The sequence below is a fragment of the Tympanuchus pallidicinctus genome, unplaced genomic scaffold (assembly GCF_026119805.1).
Source record: "Tympanuchus pallidicinctus isolate F22 unplaced genomic scaffold, pur_lepc_1.0 scaffold1, whole genome shotgun sequence".
Classification (NCBI taxonomy): domain Eukaryota; kingdom Metazoa; phylum Chordata; class Aves; order Galliformes; family Phasianidae; genus Tympanuchus; species Tympanuchus pallidicinctus.
Genome location: NW_026294618.1, coordinates 100091374 through 100111324, shown reverse-complemented (window position 1 = coordinate 100111324; position 19951 = coordinate 100091374). Strand labels below are relative to the sequence as shown.

Sequence of the window (19951 nt, the reverse complement as noted above, 5' to 3'; positions counted from 1 at the left end):
TTTACATAATTAGCTCACATTTATCACTCGTTACAAATGATCAGGCTTATTAATGTGCTGATGCCTGCTCCGTGTTCTGCTGGCCAGTTCTGAATCACGCCCTTCTCTCCATGTCATACTGTCAGCCTTGCAATTTGTATTAATTAGAACTTGATAGATGAAGGAAGAAATTATTATCAGAACTGAAATTTTAGTGCTGATGGTCCCAGGTGAAAGCATGTGATCAGAGGGCTGAGGAGGGAAACTTGAACATCTACTGCTGTTCTTTTATGTTTCTGTTGTCCAAGTAGCCACTGTTATATTCAATACCATTCCATTCAATTTCAGTGTACACACAAAATGTTTTATTCTCTCTATATTAAGTAAAATAACATTTTTTCTGAATGCATATGAAAATGCTGAGAGACTTATTCTGATACAGCTCTTTGCCTAGTTATTTTGTGTTATGTATTTTTAGATCTATACCTGTTTATTGTTATTACCTAGCTAGACAGTTTCTGTTTCCTTAATGCAAATGAATACCAAGTGTCTAGACAAAGGAAGGCCTGTAGTGTTTTGGTAAGAGCTATCTTTGGGTTGTTTTAAAACCTGGTAGGATTCTGGTGTGGAATTGAACTGGACAAGCCTCATGGTAAGAATGATGGCTCCGTGGGTGGTGTCCAGTACTTCAGCTGCCTTCCTCGCTATGGAATATTTGCACCTCCTTCTCGTGTTCAGAGGTAAGCACTGAAGCAGGTGTAGTGTTTTGTTGTCAGGTGCTTTTTTAGTATGTTTCCCATGAAGAACAGTTTTGAAGTACAGAAGAGCACATAGGGAAGAAATAATCTTTCTTCTGTTAGTGGAAGCCTGTAACCTTTATTAAAAAAATCTCCTGGTTTTTAGATCAGCTTCCTGAAAGCAGAATATAAATTGGAAATGATGCTCCCCCATTTCTCTCGCTGCCATTTACTTCAAGTATTTTCATTTCATGGCCTTCACCTCCAGGACAGCCAGTGTTCATTCAGCCTTACCTTTCTGACCTTGTCCTGATGCTCTGAGCAAAGTTCAATTCTAAAAGGAAGTTGTTTTTGGATGTGACTGGAAATTCTATTTTCATTCCAGCTAACTGTATGGAAGTCCCAAGAATTTGGGATAACGTCACCTCTAAATGATAAATGCTTTGAATAAAGTAACTTGAGTATAGTCGTTAACCACACGCATCTCTTACGTACCAGTCTTCTTACACCAAGGAGTTAGTGTCTTTTGGGTGGGCTCGGGGAAGGAAAACAATTAGAACTTAACCAGTGTCTGACAAGAAGTACTCAGCAGTAGTTTTTACTAAAAATTGTGTTGAAATGGTGTCTTTGTGTCATTGCTTTTCAGATTAACAGGTTCGATGGATTCTCTTGCAGAGACTTCGAGTAAGATAAATCACTCTTTTCCAGGTAGGTGGGTAAGATGCTGTAATTTACCATGTAGCTTATGAAGCCTGCTGTAGGCTACCATTCCTTAATTAGAGCTTGCAGCACTAAGGTCACAGCTCTGAAAGCATGAGATTTTCAAGGAACCCAAGGTTATTTTGTGAAAAGCCTGCTTCCAGTTACCCCTTGTCAGTTTATTTAATTTCTTTTGTCTCAGAACATATGAAGCACGTTATGGACACTTACACTCATGAAAAGTTTCATCAGTTACCAAACTGGAAGGGAGAGTGTGTAGCAAAGATAGTGGGAGCAGTATAAAGGAAAACAGAGATAAGGGACTCATAAACAAAAATCTTTGTAAATCCCACATAGCTCATTAACTTTCTCATTTAGGTTTTAGACGCAGTTTAAGCACCACTTCTGCATCTTCACAAAAAGAGATAAGCAGAAGAAATTCCTTTGCTAGGTGAGTATTTGGGTTTTAAGATGTTTGGGTGAGCCGGCTGATAGCTTTACTGCTTCTTGCTGCAAAGAAAATCTGTGTGCTCACGAGGTGCTAGATGTTATTGTATACACCCACTCTTTTTCCTCCAAAATTAAGCCATTGCCTACTGTTTTTCTGTGGGCATGCTAAGATACAGTCCTTGGATTCAAGGTGGCAGCAAAATGACTTTCCAGTTGCTCATTGCTGTGTATTCTTGTATTTCCATTCAGCTGTTTGAGTTCAGCAGGCCTTGGTAAAGGACTGCACTTTGTCCTGCCTGCTGTACCACCTATCATGAACACTGCAAATCAGGCATGGATTCTTTAAGTATTTCAGACTGCCCTCTGTTTTAGGACACTAGAGTTGTTATATGTTTTGCTAGTAATTTGAGCTTAAACCCAAGTTATCTTACGCACTGCACTAAGTTAGAAATGCGCCTTGGATGTTTCATAGAAAGACACTGACTCTTTCTCCCCCCTATTTTTTAAACTAGATCCAAGAGCTCTGTGTCACGGCACAGCTGGAGCCACCCCAGCACAGCTACCACAGAGGGACTGGTGAAGCTGCACGAAGGCTCGCAGATTCTTCTGACCAGCTCCAATGAAATGGGCACCATCAGGTACATTGGTCCAACAGACTTTGCACCGGGGATATGGCTTGGCCTTGAGCTGCGAAGTGCCAAGGGCAAGAATGATGGCTCTGTGGGGGACAAGCGTTACTTCACCTGCAAGCAGAACCACGGCGTCTTGGTTCGACCGAGCAGGGTCACCTACAGGGGGATCAATGGGGCTAAACTCGTGGATGATATCTGCTGAGCCAGAAGATGCTCAGATGATAGGAAACATTTAAAGCACACAGGATCCCCATGCAGAATGCCAACTTATTTTTAAATTATCAAACCTGCATTTATATTTTATGTATAGATAGATATCTATAATATATATTTGTACTTATATATATATATATACACATATATATCACATCACACACACCAAGTATACAGAGATATAAACAAACAAAAGTTTGGTGTCATTAAGAAGTCAAACCACTGCTCTGTTTCTCTTAATGGAACAGCTCTTACCTGAGAAGGTAATTCCAAAAGCATTTTGGCTTTCAGATGCTGTGTTGTTTGAATCATGCTCCAGCTGGAGAACATGAGTACAGCTAAAGTTCTCTAGAGTTGCTTTATGATTCATGCAGTATTTAAACGATTTTCCTCGGTGTAGTAATGAATTGATAATGCTTTGTGCATTGCCTGCTTTTGAACAGAGGGGGTGGTTAATGAGTGACATTAGTCTGTTCACCAGGCACTATGTCAATTTCAATACCAGCTGCTAGCAATAAAAAAAACCTCTTTTTTTTTCAAGCAGTTATGAGATATTTCTATTATCAGATCCCTCCTCTTCTTTTTCCCCTGCCATTGTCTCCTCCAAATCCAAAAGGGCTGATAAATAAATGCAGGTATTTGCAGTGATCCTAGCAAGCAGCAAATAAGTAAAAAGCCTTTAAAAAGCACAAATGTAGTGCATGTCAGGCAGTAAATTTGTTGTATATATATGAAGCACTCCTTAAAATAATGCACTTTGCACTCTCATTTATAAAGGTTTGGTGTGCTGCAGGCAATAGGTATCATAGTTTTTAAATGCACAGAAACCCTGAGAGGAGCTACGCAACATAACTGTCCAGTAGTCTGTACAAATACAGCATGGCCATCCCTGCCAGCAGTATGTGTTATGGGCTGGGTTTTCAAGCAAGCTAGTAACACTTCAGTTATTTCTGTTTCTTTTGGTTTTCTTTGGTACAGTTTCCAGTGTAAATTCCTTGTAAGAGGCTTAGGATGAATTAAAGATAATTTTACATACCGCACTGTAACATAAGTTGATGTGACATCACTTGCATATCAGCCTTTTTTAAAAACAGCTTGCACTTGTCCATGTTTTAAACATGTAATGTGTTTTAATTGCTCACCGTTATCTCACTATTATCAGGGTGGTTCTGTGTTCCAGATGATCATCTTATACTTAAATGATCTGCTTGCTTTTACCTACTTGAAAGAAGAGACACTTTAAATGAAGTTAGTATCCTATTTTTAGACAGAATTCTGCTGCTATTATGTTATTTTAAATACTACAGTAGCTATTTTTCCTTGGCTGTATTTAAAATACTGCATATTGTACTGTAGCTTATGGGGCGTTTTTAATTGAATATAAAAGTTGTAAATTTTGAATGTAAAAAAAATAAAATAATAATCAGTGCTTTATATTTGAAGATGTACCAAACTGAGTGACATACTGAACATGACTTTGTCCACTATCTGTTTCTTGGTGTATTAGTAAAATGAAAGCCTGGTGAATAGTACTGCACCGAGAAGCTTCCTGAGATCTATACAGTACGTACATCCCCTTACTTTTATTCCTACGTCCAGATTACACAGGCATGTACAGTGTGAAACAGCAGCTATGGAATACCACATGGAAGTTCTAATGTTTCCTAGCTCTGTCATAGAGGATTGCCAGCAGCAGTGCTCTGAGGGTTGTGCAGTTGCTACAGAACCCAGCACACAGGAAGCCAGTTACAGCCATTTTATTGGTCTTCATCATGCCTTTTGGTTCACTACACTTGTTTACAATACAAAGACACTATTCAATACAAAATACTCAATGACCATATATTAGCATTCTTCTTCATAGTATCCCTGAAGTGCACAGGCCCTTCCTTTATAAACAGTGTTGCATAAACTGCTGTAGGTGAGACAGACATTCCTCTAATGAAGCTCTGTTACTAAAAGAAGCCAGATGCAGACAGTTCAGACAGTTCTCATGACAGGTTTAACTTTGGGATAGACACTTTGTGATGTCTTTGCAGCTGTGAGAGACAGTTCTATACTATACCTATGTCAAGGTTCTTGTCACCAAGCAGACAGGCTCAGTAAGAGGAGCAAACATGCACAGTTCAATCCTTCATGGCCTAGCACAGACCTCTCACCTGGTGTGAGCATGCCTGGAGGGGAGCCAAGATACCACTGCATACCCTCTCCCACCACCAGTCCATCCTCCACCCCTCTGGAAGCAGAACCACCTCCATGCCTTGCTTTGTTTCCAGGCACGATGGAGAAACAAGGGTCAGTAGCAAAACCAAAGATGGAAATACAACAAGAAAGGCAGATAAACAGCCCAATCTACTTGACCTTCAGCAGTTAACAAATTAGCACTGGATCAGAAAACCTACCTAATGTCTATAGGACACTGATAACATCCACAGAGAAATAAGTGCTTTGCAGAGCATGAGAGTGGTGATGCAGGGTTTTCCCATTCATGCTGTGCATCCTGGAGATCATACTGCTTCCTGCTTTTCCACTGCAGAGCAGGAAAAACACAAGACAGGAATGCCAATGAAAGAAGAGAAACAGTCTGAAAGCAAGTTGTCAAGTTGTCCCACACTTCAAAAATTTGCATTATCTAGCTCAAAAAAAATTATATCAATGCTTAAAGAAAATAAAAGGAAAAAGTGATAGACAAAAACCTGCAAGAGATTTAGAATCACTTCAGCTTTTTCTTCTCTGACACTAAGCTTTGTGTGGAGAGGCCTAATAAAGGATTTGGGATTTACATGCTCTTTGGTCAGGTAAGCTCAGAGTGGCCTAAGCCCCTTCGGGGGCTTCAGATCTGGGCAGGTGCATCTCTCCTGACAGATTAAAAATTCACAGTTCCTAACTGGACAATAACTGGACAAAAATTTTCTGCTAATGGTGTACACATAAAATAAATTTGCTGGAATGAAAGTGGTAGAAACTGGAACACAGACACCAACACTGACTGCTACTACTTGTGTCAGAAACACTTAAATAAATGCTATTAAAGACCTCCTGGTACAGAAGGTAAGACATCAACTCATCACTAACAACTATGACAAATAATTAGCTCTTCAGACACACACACAGTCTCTATACTAATCACACCTCTAAAATATCATCTACAAATTCTACCTTAAAGCACTCAGCCAAGTTTCTGGAGTTGTCCTGGACTGCCCATAGAAAAAGCCTCTTAATTCCTTTCCCCAGCTCCGCATAAACTCCTGCAAGTAATTCTTTACCCAGTGCACAACTGCAAGAGAAGTGCAGCTCAGAGGCACGTGAGGCAGGACAGCCCCAGCTAATTGGAGGTGGAAAGTAACGAGTATTGCTCAGGTGGAAATCATTACTTTCTTGACAGAGGAAATCAGGCATTATTAATGCTTTTTACATTAAAATAAGCCCAAACCAATGCAACTACTGCCTACTTTGCAACTTCCCTTGTCTTGTGTATTCTTTTATAATGCCCATCAGCACACAGGGCAGGCTTGCTCCTTGTTGACACATAAGAGAGCAAAACAATGTGCTCCTATGCAAAGATGAGCTAAAGAAAACAATGAGGAGCTTCAACTCTTTCAAAATGAGAAAGCAAGAACATTTAAATGAAGATTGCTCTTATATATGAATAACAGTATTTCCTTAAGCAGACAGGAAGCTGACTTACCTCGGGTTTTGGAGCCAGGGCCAGATTCAGAATCACTTCACTGAAATTTCTTGGACTGAAGAACACCTCCATAGTCCTTTGCTGACGCTTCAGGAGGCTCCTTTCTATGGAGATAGGCACCTCCTTTTCAGACTGCACTGATGCTAAAACAGCTCCTTACAACCGTAAGTTGAAGTTACTAACGCATAGCTTTACACATGAATAATTGCCTACGTCTATGGTTTGACAGTACACTTATTTGTCATGCACAAGGTGTACAAAATGAGTCAATGCAGTGCTTGTTTTTAAACCACTATCATACACACATTTTGTTAAAGAAACAAGGGCTCTCGGCCCTTCAATTACAGACAGTATCTGGTATCTAGATTGTGGCACGATGTCATCTTCTGCCTTTATCTTGTTCTTGCTTGTACAGGGTATGTTGAAGGTTACTTTAAATGTCTGAGCTACGCAGGTGGCAGTCCATCTTCAGGGCACAGTTAAAGTTTCTCTCATAACCATGGTCCTTTAAAGCTTCACTTTGGTTGCACTTGACACGCACAAGTTTGTGATGAAGGACATTCATTTGTAGAACAGAAGGAATTTTATGGGTTTTACTCCGTTTCAGTATTTAAATACAGGAGAAAAAACAAACAACAAAAAAACACAGAAAAACACCACCCCTGCTCCAAGCCAGAACCCATCCTCTGTGCTTCCTGCTGTCTCTTGCAAGTGATGTAATCTGACCAGTCTTCCTATTGCCCTGCCAGTGACACCATAACCGCTGTGCATTCAAGGACTCTCAAAGACAAGACTGTAGCTGGAACTTGGGAACGTACCATTGCATCACCATCCAAAGTTGTCATCTCCTTTTTCAGTTTGGACAAAGGACGCTTTCCTCAAACCTGTTCTGGCCTTTGCCAATTACAGGTGCTCTCCAAGTGTTCCTCAGCAACCGTAAGTTTGGCATGGAAAATCCCAGACATGAAACATTCAAGGCAGCGAGCCGTGGCTTTACGCTTAAGCAGAGAACGCAGAACTGAGAGAAGCTCACAGGAAGGGCATGACAACAACCATGCAGATGAGTTAATGCAACAGGAAGCTGGGCCTTGCAGTTAACATTTGTTTCCTGTACCCTCCCTCCCTACTCCTTGCTTATTTTACCGTACTGGGGCTCTGGTGATTTGAAGCCTCTTGGATTATTTGAAATTACAGGTTCGAAGGTGGCACTTCTAGAGCAAGCTGGCACAAATAGAAGGTAATGCCTCACATCACTTGCTCGTGGTGTAGTGGGTAACAGGATATTTCTTCAAGGCTTGGGACTACAGGGGGGAAAGTCAAGAGGGTAGAGGGCTCTCAGGGCCCCTGCTGGGATATGTGGCTCTTGTTTCTAAGGGTGGGGTCCTCATAACCGCTAGCACAAGATGGCGTGGAGGCTTCCAAAGGCAAGCCCTGCTGTTGGTATCCATAGTTGACATTCCCACAGGGGAAGTGACGGAGCCTAAAGAGAGGCACTTCTTTAACGCTTGCTGTTAGGGAGGATGGCTCTAATAGCAGGGAGGAGCCTGGTAGCCTGCCAGTCACTATGTTGGGCCCCACAGTACAGTTTCCTTCATGTCCTAAGTTCTCCCTCTCAGGCATCTCTTTCTCCAGCAGAGGTTTGTTTTTGCTGGCCTGCTTCTCTGCAAACCAGGAACCATAGGTTGGATTCCAGAGGTTGGTAGGCTTGTTTCTGGAGCCTCGGCCTTTGTGCAGCTCAGAAGGGGGGTTGGACTGGGCATAGGCCATGTTGATATGTCCCCCACCCGAGGCTGCCTGCACCTTCCCAGGGACTGATGACTCCAAGGATCCTGCTTTCCCTAGAGCTTTTCCTGCAGTGATGGCTGATGGCAGGGGTGGTGGAGATGGCAAGGTTTGCTTCTCATCCTTTCTGTCTTGGTGCGTGGAAACCAACAGAGGAGGAATTGCTTCTGGATCTTCTGGGCGTATCGCTACCTTCTCTTCCTCTTCAACCGACGGGCCATATTCTACTGGCAAAGCAGTGTTGATGACATCTGGGTCCTGGAGGAGAGAAGAATGAGAATTTCTCCAAGTCTGCTGCCATAATGCACACTTGTACTCAACTGAAAAACTGAGATATCTGACCACGTTCATGCTGTGATCAGAAAGCATCTTTCCCATCAGCTAAAGACCATATCCTGCATGTGAAGGACACTGGCAAAATAACAGTTAGCCATGAGAGGCAATGAGATATCCATAAAACTGAACTCTCTCTAAAAAAAAAAAAAAAAAAAAAAAAAAAAGAACCCTAAAACTTCACACAGAAGAGGAGAAGAGGAGAGAGCACAAAAACAATAAAATTTTTTTTTTTGTCCAGCCAAATTTCCTGTGGGAATGTTGTTTTGCAAGCTGTATCATCTCAAAGTTCATAACGTTCTCAGATAATATTGAGAAAGTTTCAGTCATGAAAGCATTGCCTCCATTTAACAGGGGAAGAGTGGGAAGACAATACAGGAAATCCACAGAGAGAGAAGTTTTGAACTATTAAGCAATTTTGAAAATTAAAAGGAAGGAAACATGGTGGTCTAGGCAACTCATAACTACTACCAGACACCAAGGCGATCTATAGATAACAGAGAAAAATATCTTCCAGGATCCAAACTCTCGTGAAAAACTGATCAAGGCTCCCAGATATTGAGGGAAAGAAAGCTGTCTGAGGCAAATAATTGCATACTCTGAGGCAGGCAGCAAAACGTTTTCCAAACTACTCCACTCCTTATGAACTACAAACAGTGGTTAAAACAAAAATTGGGAAAGCTCAGACTTCAAGATGGAAAACCAGACATACCCTTTTCTCTGCCGCCTAGCCATGCAATCCCACTCATAATGCTACCTCTATCTACCTTCTCCAATGCAGTAAGAGCCAAAAAATTGCCCACAGCTGCCCACTTGGAAAAGGTACTCCAAGCCAGGACCATTTCTGCTCAGTGTTGACCATGTCTTGAGAGTTAAACACTGGGACGAAGCAGCTGACACAAAGCACGTGAAGTACATGCAGGTGCTGGCCTGTCTTTCACTTGTTAGTCATCTGTGCCTTCATAAGCATAAGCAGAGCTATTTGGTCTGCTATTTCTAGAGCTGTGCAAGCCTCTGGCATCAGTCCCTCTGGACTGCTGATTGCAGAAATGCAGTGCCACCTCCTCGTCTCACACTCTGGCTTGCCAAACTGCTCGTCAACTAGAAACATCCTCACCCACCTTATGGGAGATGAATGAACAGAGATACCTGAGTGCAGTACTCGATCCTCTCCAAGATTATGGCAAAGTTTGGCCTGTCTTCTGGCTGGTGCTGCCAGCACTGGGTCATAATGCGGTATCTGAAAGAGCAGAACAAGAAATCTCATAAATTGTACATTGTGTTAGTATGTAACAGCAAGCCACTGCAGCCTAGAAACCATGAGCACACATTGCCACTCTTCTAAGAAATAGAGGGGGTCTGACATCACGGTGAGACAACTGATAATACTGCTAACTACAGAAATATGGCTGCCAGAGTGAAATCTGCACCCATTAGAAAAATAACTCATCCACCTGAAATCCCTTGGGGAATTCAATAAAGGCAGGGTAAGGGAACAGATAATAGAACCCATTTTTTCCTACCTGTGACCAAGCTTACATACTTGCAGTTTCATAGCTATTCTAAGACAGAATTAGTGCACCAGCTTTGAGCAAACAAGCAGTGGCCTCTACTTTTTCAGATGCCTTAATTCTTCCACGAAGAAGACAGAAAAATTAACTGCTAGAGAAGTCACTGGCACTCAAGCTCAGTGAGGCAGATCAACCACAATCAATCTAAAAAGTCATTAGCTTTTAAGAAGAGAACAGCATTCAAAACAGAAACCTGTTTGCATGAATACATCAAAGTTAGAATCTCATACACAGGGCCAGGGCAGTTTTTAGGTGGATCCATCCTTCCTCCGTTGGTTACAAATTCCAGAACCTCCTGGTTACTTTTGCTAGGGTAAGGCATGTATCCCAATGAGAATATCTCCCACAGCAATACGCCAAAGGACCTGAATAGAGAAGGGATCAAAGTGAAGGATACAGGAATGACCACCATCATCACTGAGGGGAAACATCTGCGACAGGAACCCCCTCCAGAGCATTCATCTGTCTGGCTGCTTGAGAATCACCATCTTGAGTGAAATTGCAGAAGAGCTATAAGCAGCAATGGAAACTCAGGCAGCAGCTCAGCTCTGTCAGAGAGGGTGTCTCCATCCTCTCCTCTGCATGGGCTTGCTGAGGAGCTGTGCCCTGACCAGCAGCCCCTTCCCCTCCAGACACAGCCTGGGCTCCTGCCTCCCCACAGCCCCAGCGACCTTCCTCCTTCACCCTGGCTTTATCTCAGCACTACAGCAGGTGAGGTGAGGCCAAGATGCATTATAAGCAGAAGTAACTGCACCAGGGACTTGATTCTTCTGGACAAGCCCTCTGCTTTCAGTTCACAAGTTCACTAAATTTCTCTCCTCATCTTGCTGCTGGAAATTCAAGAGCTCATGGTGCTACTCTGGGATAGGAGGAACGTGAAAGCTGCTGAATGTTACACCCTTCTCCTTAACTGGCAGGATGGATCCTGTTTGCAGTCTCTTATTACATGTGTACTGCTTTCATTTGGAGCTAATGCATTCCTCCCTGTAGCAAAAACACAGCACATCCAACTGCCTCAATCTTCCTTCCCCGCTTGCTTGCTGCCCCAGCAGCACCTGCCTTTGCTGACTGCCTGTTCCCTCATGTCCTACAGATTTCTGCCCCTGAAGGACCTTGCTTGTCTAAGGGGGAAATGAACAAGAAACAAAACATTCACACTTTACCCAATGGATTACAACAGACAGACACACACGCACATAAACACAGATGGAGCAGTAAGGGAAGCTCACCATGTGTCTGTTTTTGATGTAAATATCCCTTCCATGAAAGCCTCGGGAGGCATCCATTTGACAGGCAGCATTGCACACCCTCCCTTCCGATAGTAGCTGGCTCTGCAGAGAACAAGCAAAACAGTCAGCCAGGAATTCAAAAAAATGTCCTGAACTCAGAATTTTTATAATGAGGAATATTAAAATTATCATCTGAAAGAAGGGATTAATTTAGGGAAAAGAGCACACTAGAGAAAATGCTGGAGAGACCTGTTTCTTCTCACAAAAATGATGGCAATGGGCCATGTAAGGTCTGCTCTGCAATCTCCCTCACCTTAGGCCTGATCCAATGAAACTGAGTTATGCTTATCTGTGTGCATACTTGAGTGACTTGACTATCCTTGCTGCTGTGCTTTTCAGCCCCAGCAAGACTTCCACATCATCTCACAGGTGGTGGCCTCAAGCATCCCCAGCTACCATAAACAAAGCCTTTCCCAAACATACCCAGTTTAAGCACTGCAAGAGGGATCCAAAACCCTTAGTAGGACCCAAGAGCAGCAAGGAGGATGGTCAGCTAGCAGATAGAAAAGTTACCTCCTATGCTCCAGAGACAGGAAGTATAACAGTCTTTATGTTGTTTTTGTTTAAAATAAAGCCTATAATCCCCAAAACCTGTGCTGGCAGCTACAGCATGTTTCTCATGCAAGCCAATATTTATGTTCATAACTAAACAGCCTGAGCACACAAAGCATACTACGAGACACTGAAACATGTGCAAACTTCAGAGACATCTCTGAAAACTCGGCACCAAAGCATTCATCTTGGCAGTCGGTTCAACTGATGTGTGAGTGTGACAGATGTTACTTTGTCCTAGCAGAGTCCCATCTGACAGTGGGCAGAGCAGAGGCTCTTTGTTAAAACAGAGATGGGGGAGGAAAAAAAAAAAGCAGTTCTGATATGCTTGGTTTTTTTTGAAAGTAATACTCTGTTTGCATCACCTCAGGCTGTGATACTGGCAGACCTCAAGTTAAGCAGAGCCAGGCCTGGCTTAGTAATTGCACAGAAGAATCCCCAACCAGGAAAAAAAGAAGCTGAGGCTCTGGAATAAAGAGTGCGAATGACTGACTACAAGGCTTTCCTTCCTTTGAGTCAGAGGCAAATCAATTCCTCAGCACAGCAGGACACGGTGCTGTGCTTCTGGGGTTGCTGTTTAGAAGATGAGATCTGAAACTGCTGCCCTGACTGCTTGTGGTCATTAAAGGCTTCCTGACTCTTTCTTACAAGAACAGAGTAGTTAACTCTGTGTCCTCACTTCCAGTTTTGGTGATTGCATTTTCCTAACTTTCCTCTGCACCCCTCCTTTATTTGCAGTAAATTGAGGAGATGTACTGATGACACCAAGCCAAAGGGGCAGGGGTAGTATCAAGCAGAAAGATTAAATGCAGAAACATTGGGGACCACACAGCAGAAGGGCACATTGGTGCCATTCAGTGCAGACAGCAGCAAGGCAAGAAATTGTGGATAGAGTACAAGAGGGAGGAAAAATGCCTTCCATGGCCATCAGACTTCATTACCAAGAAATAGACTCTCAGGGAGTGGTAAAAGACTCCAAAGCTCTCCTAAAGCATAGTGGAAGGCAAAAACCAACAAAAACATTAGCCGGGATTCATTGGGGTTGAATGTCTCCACTTTTGCTTTGCTAGAGTTACACAGAGCAGCACATGAGCTTGCTGTCCTTTAGAGACACTTCTTTCTCATTTTTGTGAGCTTCTGCTTGTGGATAACCTGGCTGTAGGTCTGCTACCTGTATATATCCCGGGCCATGCCAAAGTCTCCAATTTTAGCCACTCTTCCAGGCCCTCGGCAGGTAAGGAGGCAGTTCCTAGCAGCAATATCCCTACAAAGAAAGGCAAGAAAAGCAAGAGAGAGAGGAGAATCAATCATTCCATGGTTTTGCAAAGCAAAAAGACAACAGAATAGTCATTTTCCTGAAGTGCAGAGAACTCCCACCACCCAGAAAGTCAGTGTTCACAGGTAACTAGTGATTTCAATCTATTCCAATAGCAGGAAAAGTTCTTCTCTTAAAAAATTTCCTCCTAAAGCTTCATTTAACATCTCTTCGACAGGATGGCCTCCAGCAAGCCTCTTGTCACCCAGGAGCTATTAATTTTGCTAGGGAGTTGCAAGCAATGAGGCTGATTTCAGCAATGTATCAGTGCTGGCATCAAGCTGTCTGGGGAATGACTCATTGATCTGTTCCTAGCATGTTTGTTCAAATGTTGTCCAACAGGTATTGAACTGTCAGAGACAGGAAGAACAACAACATGCAAAAGAGCCTGAATCTGTGGATGCAGGTAAAGCTCCATCTCTGCTTAGCTGAAATAAACCCGAGACCAGAATAATGCAGTTGCACCCCTTGTAACTCAGAAAAGTGAATTGCAATCTGGCTACAACAGCTTCACACAGCTCCTCGCAAAGCCACATGCTAGCACTGGGCTCTTCTGTTGTAGGTAGAGTGGCCATGCACATTCATTATGAACAACAGCAGTGCAGGATTAGTGGGAACCAAAGAACAACTGTTGACATCTCTGCTTCCCTTTTTACTTGCTGTTGTTAAGAGTTGGAAGGAATACAAACGTGGTCACTCCAGGCCATGTTAAATGCTATGGCATTCATTTAAAATGTTCTAAAGTTAAGGTTGTAAAAAAATTAATAGAAAACGCTAAGGAAGCAGTAACACATCTTGACTTCTGCCCTTCATGGTCTGCCTTCGTATTGCCCTGCCCCCCCCCCCCAACTATATTCTCCAGCATGTTTGCATGGCTCTACACAATGCTATAGGCAGAATTTTGGATGCTTCTCAAAAACCCTGCTCTGCAGAAGCAGGTAGCAATAGTCACAACATGCTGTGCTTCTAGCTGTACTTTACTTTGAGAGGGAGAAAGAGTTCCAGAGTGAGCAGGAAGACACTCAGCACAATTCTCAATGGGGAGGAGCTTTGAAGACATCTATCACATGATCAGGCTGCAAAATCACTGAAAAAAAGAGCTCAGGATCTTTGATAAAGCCACAGACCTCTGCAATTTGATCAACAGCAGCATTTCTGTCAATTGCTTATGTTACTCTGGTTTTATCTACCTTGTTCAAATCTATCCAGCCACTAGAGTGCAGCAAGACATAAACATATCCAACAAGGGCATTATGAGTCATTCTGGCCCCTATGAAAGTCATGCCCATGCTGACACAGATGCATTCATCTACCTGTGAATGAAGTGATTCTCCTCCAGGTACTGACACCCACAAGCAATGTCATGAGCCACGTGGAGCAAGTCCAGCATGGAGAGGGAGGAAAGCTGATTCTACCGAAAGACAAAAGGAGAAAGTGAGTTAAAGAACACAGCATGATTCGTGACTGATAGAACACTGAGAACAGTCCATCCAGTATGCACAACGTAGCTCACACATTAACATACAGAAGGATTAAAAAGAAAAATTGCACAAGGGAGAGTTCATATCCATGAACTACAGAAAGACAGAATCAGAACGGCTGGATCTGACTTTCTAACTCCATTCAGAAATCCCCTGTAAGAATCTCTCACTGTTTTGCATGACATAAATGGATTTCCCCCAGTTCTCGTGGGAGACATTTCTGAATTTTTAGAATATTTTCATTTGAGGAGATACGTAGCCTGGAGACCTGACGCTCCATCAATTACTTTATATTATTTCTTGCTCTTCTCTGCAGTCACCTTGAACAATGAGAATGACATTTTGTGTAATGGCATGAGTCACATTTGCTCTTTTCCTCCTCCACATCTGTGTAGGTTTTATTTTGCCCCTCAGAGCACACAGGTTTGCTTAGCCAATGGCTACAGGAGATGAGAGCTGCCAACTCCTTTCTTCAGCCCCTCTGATGAGGTCTACAGCCTTAGCCAGCAGAAGGCAGATACCTTTGTGAAAAGGGCAGGCTGAGCAACAGCTCCTGCTTGTGGGCCTCTGAAACCAAAATGAGGTGTGAATTAGTGATCCTGCACAAGTCCTGCAGGAGAGGAGGAAATTACTTCTGCTGATGACAGGGCTAACGCCAAACAACTAGGTGGCAGCGACTGCTTATTCCACAGCAGCCATTTGCTGGGTAAGCATTTATCTGCAGCCTTAGCTAAGCAATGCTATCCCACTCTCCAGTTCTCCCTGCTGACACCTACCACCCACCCAGTGCCCAAAAAGCACACCTGTGCATGAGTTTTTCCTCATGGCACACCAACCAGCACAGTGTCCAGTGATGGGAACTGCAGCCTGTGCCAACCTGCCTGTTGTAATGAAACACTGCCCAGACTGCTGTGATGCTTTGTCAGCCTTATCACTGGCTCTAAAGCACCACTGAGTGGAAATGAAAATAAGTCTACCCTTTGCTGCCAGTAAATATTGGACATTGTCTAAACCTAAACAAGCCCTCACACCTTCTTAAGAGGTTAGGAAAGCCCTAGCCTCCATACTTGACTAATGATGGAAATAGGCTTTGTTCACACAGAGTATATTTTTTCAATGTGGTTTTATAAAGCAAAATAATTTGTGACTACCTATCACCTGCCTGTATTTTATTTATTCACTACATTGCATATATATTTAATTCATTTTTTAAAAGCCTTGACTGAGTCTCCCTCTGAACCTTTTGTTTTGTAGAGTAACCATTTCCTAAAGGCATTAAAACCTTTCCTCCTGCCTCCAACATTTGTGGGCAGGGGGAATTCATCTTTTTCATCTCTCCAAGTTAAAGTGACTCACCAGCTAGGAGACAAGATGACAGCTACAGTAAGAGGATTGCAGTGCCCCTTTTCCCCACATTTCAGGGCACAATCCATGGGAATTGAATATTTCAGCCTACCCATTCTCTTAACTTTTGAGCAAGGCTCAAAATCTTGTTGCAAGAACTGAGTAAAAAGCCCCAGTCTTTACTGTGCAATTGTCTCCAGATCTGAGCTATAGTGCAAGTCAGTACAATGAAGCCACAACGAGCTAAACTGAACAGTATAGATTTTCTCCCACTCTCCCACCCCTCTTTCCCCCTCCCCCCCCCCCCCCTTGGATGAATTTCTTCCACCTTTTATTTGGCTAAATGCAATCCTAAAACAGATGTGACTGCCCAGCCAAGGACACTTTAGCCATGCAATTTGTTTGAGGAATGGATGGTTTGGATTCATTTTGCAGGGGAAGGAGCCTTGAGACTCTAAAGAATTCACTTCACAGCTGTTCACAGCTTTTGCTCCCCAGATGAATGAACGATGCCAGCTGCCAAGCACCACTGCTCAGAGCAGCAGGCATGCTAGAAGCACTAATGTGACACCTCCCTGGGTGAGGCTGGAGCTTGCTAAAGGGGAATGAAACTGTGTGTTGTTCAGTGTAATCACGGCTCTGTGCAACAGGCTGCAGAACACATGGGAAAGTAAAGGTAAAAGAAAGTAAAGCAGCTGGAAAATACAAAACTGAGTAAAGTAAGGAGAAATGATGCAAGTAAGGAGAGTAATGCAAAGATAAAGCTCAGTAAGCACTGCACCTTTGCTACTGAATCAGTCAGCTGGGTCTTGTGTGTTCAGTTAATCCCTGTTGGAAGCACAGCTCATCGAAACCTGTTGACTGCACTGTTCTCCCTTTTCCTCCCTTCCCCCTTTTCCAGAAAAATTGAACCCCACTTTCCTGTGCCTAATCTCTGCCTGTCCCGAATCAGCAAAAGGAAGAACAAAGGAGCTCAGGGCTCATTCAGATTAGAGCACAGATACAACCAGCAGTACAGAACCACACTCAAACACGATATATGTGGGGTATGAAACCCTCTTTGGCTTTTTGGCAGAAAGCTTGCTTTCTGAGGTATTTCTTGCGATAAGACCCTAGGAAATGAGAGCTGGGTGTTGCCATGTGGCAATCAATATCACTGTGTGGACAATTTTACAGTTGAAAGCATTTCTTTGGAGCTGTTTACCTTCAGAAGATAGTGCTCAGGACTGTTTAATGGCAGAAGATCTAGCCTGTGACCAAATAACTCCTGTTTACTATGAGAGACTGGGGGATGATGCCATTGTATCCTGTGAAGGCAAGATACAAATTGGTGCCTCCCTGCTCCCTCTTATCTGCTGGCAAGGCCAGGGAGATAGGAACAAAGGAGCTTCCGCTGAGATCCCAAAGCCAGAAGCTGCCACTCCAAGAGCGGCTGACTCAACTACCTTGGGTTTGAGCTGTCACTCCAAAGACAGTTGACTCAACCACTTTGAAACCATTGAAAAGGGGCCATCATGGCCCTGGTCACTGTTATGGTTGTTGTTGTCAACAGAACAACAGTGCCTGACAACCCCCCACTACTGAAGATCAATGACTAAACTACCAACCACGCTGGATCCATGGGGGCGACTATCTCTCTCTTGCTTCCTATAAAGACTCCTTGCTTCTTCTTTCCTATCTTTTCTATCACCCTCCTTCCCCATTTCCCTAATTTATAATAGTGTCCATCCTCCCCTTCCCCATCTCCTTAATTAAGATCTGCAATAAACTGGTCGGACCAACATTTGAACCATTGTTTCTTAATCTCACACCAGGTATATAGATGTTAAAAGAACCTCATTTCCCTCCTATAAATTGGAGCAAAGCATGTAGTACATGGGTACTATCACACTTCAAGTACATGCAGAAGGTAAACACGCTTCCACAGCTGGAAAGCATACATCACAGTGAATAACATCCTGCACACAGCCCATCTGTCATCAGCGAGTCTCCTAGCCTGCCTGTTTTCCAGTCAGCAGAGAAGCACATGAACCACAGGTGATTTCACAGCACTCAAGAGTTGCTCAGGAGCTGCCCAGGCAGCCAGACAGTGAATTACCCTGTTATTCACCCCAAGTCAATATCAGATAAACTCAAAGAGATTGAGAAAGACAAGGAGAGAAGAGGAAAGGAAGGAGAGACAGGAGAAGCAGCAATAGTAAGGACATAATGTATGCTGCTGCCTAGAGCAAGTCTTCTGCCTCTTCTGACATTAGCTTTCACAGGTACAGCACAGAGCTACCACTGACAGAAATGAAAGCCCAGACAGGCAAGGAGGAACTCATGGCTGGAATAGGTGTGGACAGAAAGAAACCCCTCAGATGCAAAGGCTCCCATGGCTACATCCTATAATGAACCTATAGGTTCATTTTACTGCAAGTAGGTCAAAATTCCTGCTGCTCAGGACTAATGGTCTTGGTGCTTCCTCACAAGGCCCTGATCATTACTGAGTTGGCTTCTCTTAAAGAGCAAAAAAGAGGATTCCATTACAAAGTGATGGATGCCCTTGCCCCATGTCTATGCAAGAAAATAATGCCTGGAAGAGAAAACAACAGCTCCCAAGCCACAAAATGGAAAAGAAAATAAATTGCAGAAAGCCACAGACATTTGCAGTCTGTGCTGCCACTTTATACAGACAGCACGCTCTGTGCTGGCAGTTTTGAAAAGCACACCTACCAGGCAGCACACTTTGGCCCATGCCATTTCAACCTGCACCAGCTGAAAGCAGAGTCCACATTGCAATACATGAATTTCCCCATTCACTGGCCACCAAGTCCATCTGCACGAGCTGACAAGAGAACCTCTAAGTAAAACAGAAATCCAGCCTCTCTTTATAAAGACTGCTTGCTCAGACTCAGACATCTAGCACCTTGAATTTCTGTGTTTAACTTTTTTACTCAAGCAGAAATTACTTTACTGCACCCTTTCCAAGACTGCAGTGGTTTTGGGCAACACATACCATTTTATATGCCTGAAAACTAGACTGCGAGGGAAAAAAAATTAAGTTTATCTCTTTCCAGATGCATCAAGGAAGACTCTTACTTAAATCTCTCAGAGTCAGTATGTATCTTTTTGTGCTGATAAAATCAAGCATTTTTTCCTCTGTCAAATAAACGTAGAGACAAAGAATGAAGCTGGACCCTGGCACTAAGTTTTAAGTGGGCGCCTTTCTAATCCAGTCGCTTTGAGCAAACTTTATTCTTCTGAAGTACTGATTCTTCTCTAGAAGTCACAACACATTGCTCATGCATTTCAGTCTCCCTTTTCACATTGATGCTGATTTCAGGGAAAATCTTTAAAACGCTGGACTAGCTATTAATTCAACAGCTCCAGGCTAGATAATCTACTTGCCTATGCAAAACTTTTGACAGATATCCACAGAAATGCACTTGATTGACAGTTTAAACATCAGCTTCATCATTACTTGTTCAACATATTTCTGTTTCATTAGATAGGATCTGCAGTGTTATATAGCAAAGTCCATCCATAATGCTCCTCTGCATAACCCCAGCAACATTTATTGCATATACACTTCTGTCCTGACCTCAAGAGTGGCTTTCTGGCAACAGAAAGCTCTGACTCTAAAGCGCTGGAAAATGGTAGCTGCATGGATCAGCCCTTCTATGGTTACACATTTGCCTTGTGGCAGCAGCTTACTAAATACAATTCAATTTTCTATTTCCTTACCGGTCTGGGCCGTGTCTCCCTCAGGAATGATTTCAGGTCACCTCCAGCCATGAGCTCTAGCAAGATGAAACGGGGCAGCGCCTGCAAACTCACTCCGATACAACGCACAATATTCTGGTGATTGAACTTGCTGTGGAGAGAGGGAGGCTCAATAACGGAT

The 19951-nt window shown here is 43.2% G+C and overlaps 2 protein-coding genes across 14 annotated transcripts in view; one reads left to right on the top strand and one right to left on the bottom strand.

Moving 5' to 3' along the window:
* Positions 1 to 4242, top strand: part of CLIP4 (CAP-Gly domain containing linker protein family member 4) — a 48447-nt gene extending 44205 nt beyond the window's left edge. For all 10 annotated transcript variants that reach the window (XM_052682179.1, XM_052682210.1, XM_052682197.1 and 7 more), the window contains 4 exons: positions 596 to 719; positions 1363 to 1424; positions 1794 to 1866; positions 2378 to 4242. In XM_052682179.1, coding sequence (XP_052538139.1) covers positions 596 to 719; positions 1363 to 1424; positions 1794 to 1866; positions 2378 to 2699 — 581 coding nt within the window. In that variant the 3' untranslated portion in view covers positions 2700 to 4242. The remainder of the gene's footprint in view (positions 1 to 595; positions 720 to 1362; positions 1425 to 1793; positions 1867 to 2377) is intronic.
* Positions 4243 to 4452: 210 nt separating this feature from the next.
* Positions 4453 to 19951, bottom strand: part of ALK (ALK receptor tyrosine kinase) — a 290599-nt gene continuing 275100 nt past the window's right edge. For all 4 annotated transcript variants that reach the window (XM_052682078.1, XM_052682056.1, XM_052682046.1 and 1 more), the window contains 8 exons: positions 19792 to 19921; positions 14554 to 14651; positions 13097 to 13189; positions 11314 to 11415; positions 10315 to 10449; positions 9663 to 9753; positions 6399 to 8438; positions 4453 to 5240 (listed from right to left, as the gene is read on the bottom strand). In XM_052682078.1, the coding sequence (XP_052538038.1) occupies positions 7734 to 8438; positions 9663 to 9753; positions 10315 to 10449; positions 11314 to 11415; positions 13097 to 13189; positions 14554 to 14651; positions 19792 to 19921 (1354 nt within the window). In that variant the 3' untranslated portion in view covers positions 4453 to 5240; positions 6399 to 7733. The remainder of the gene's footprint in view (positions 5241 to 6398; positions 8439 to 9662; positions 9754 to 10314; positions 10450 to 11313; positions 11416 to 13096; positions 13190 to 14553; positions 14652 to 19791; positions 19922 to 19951) is intronic.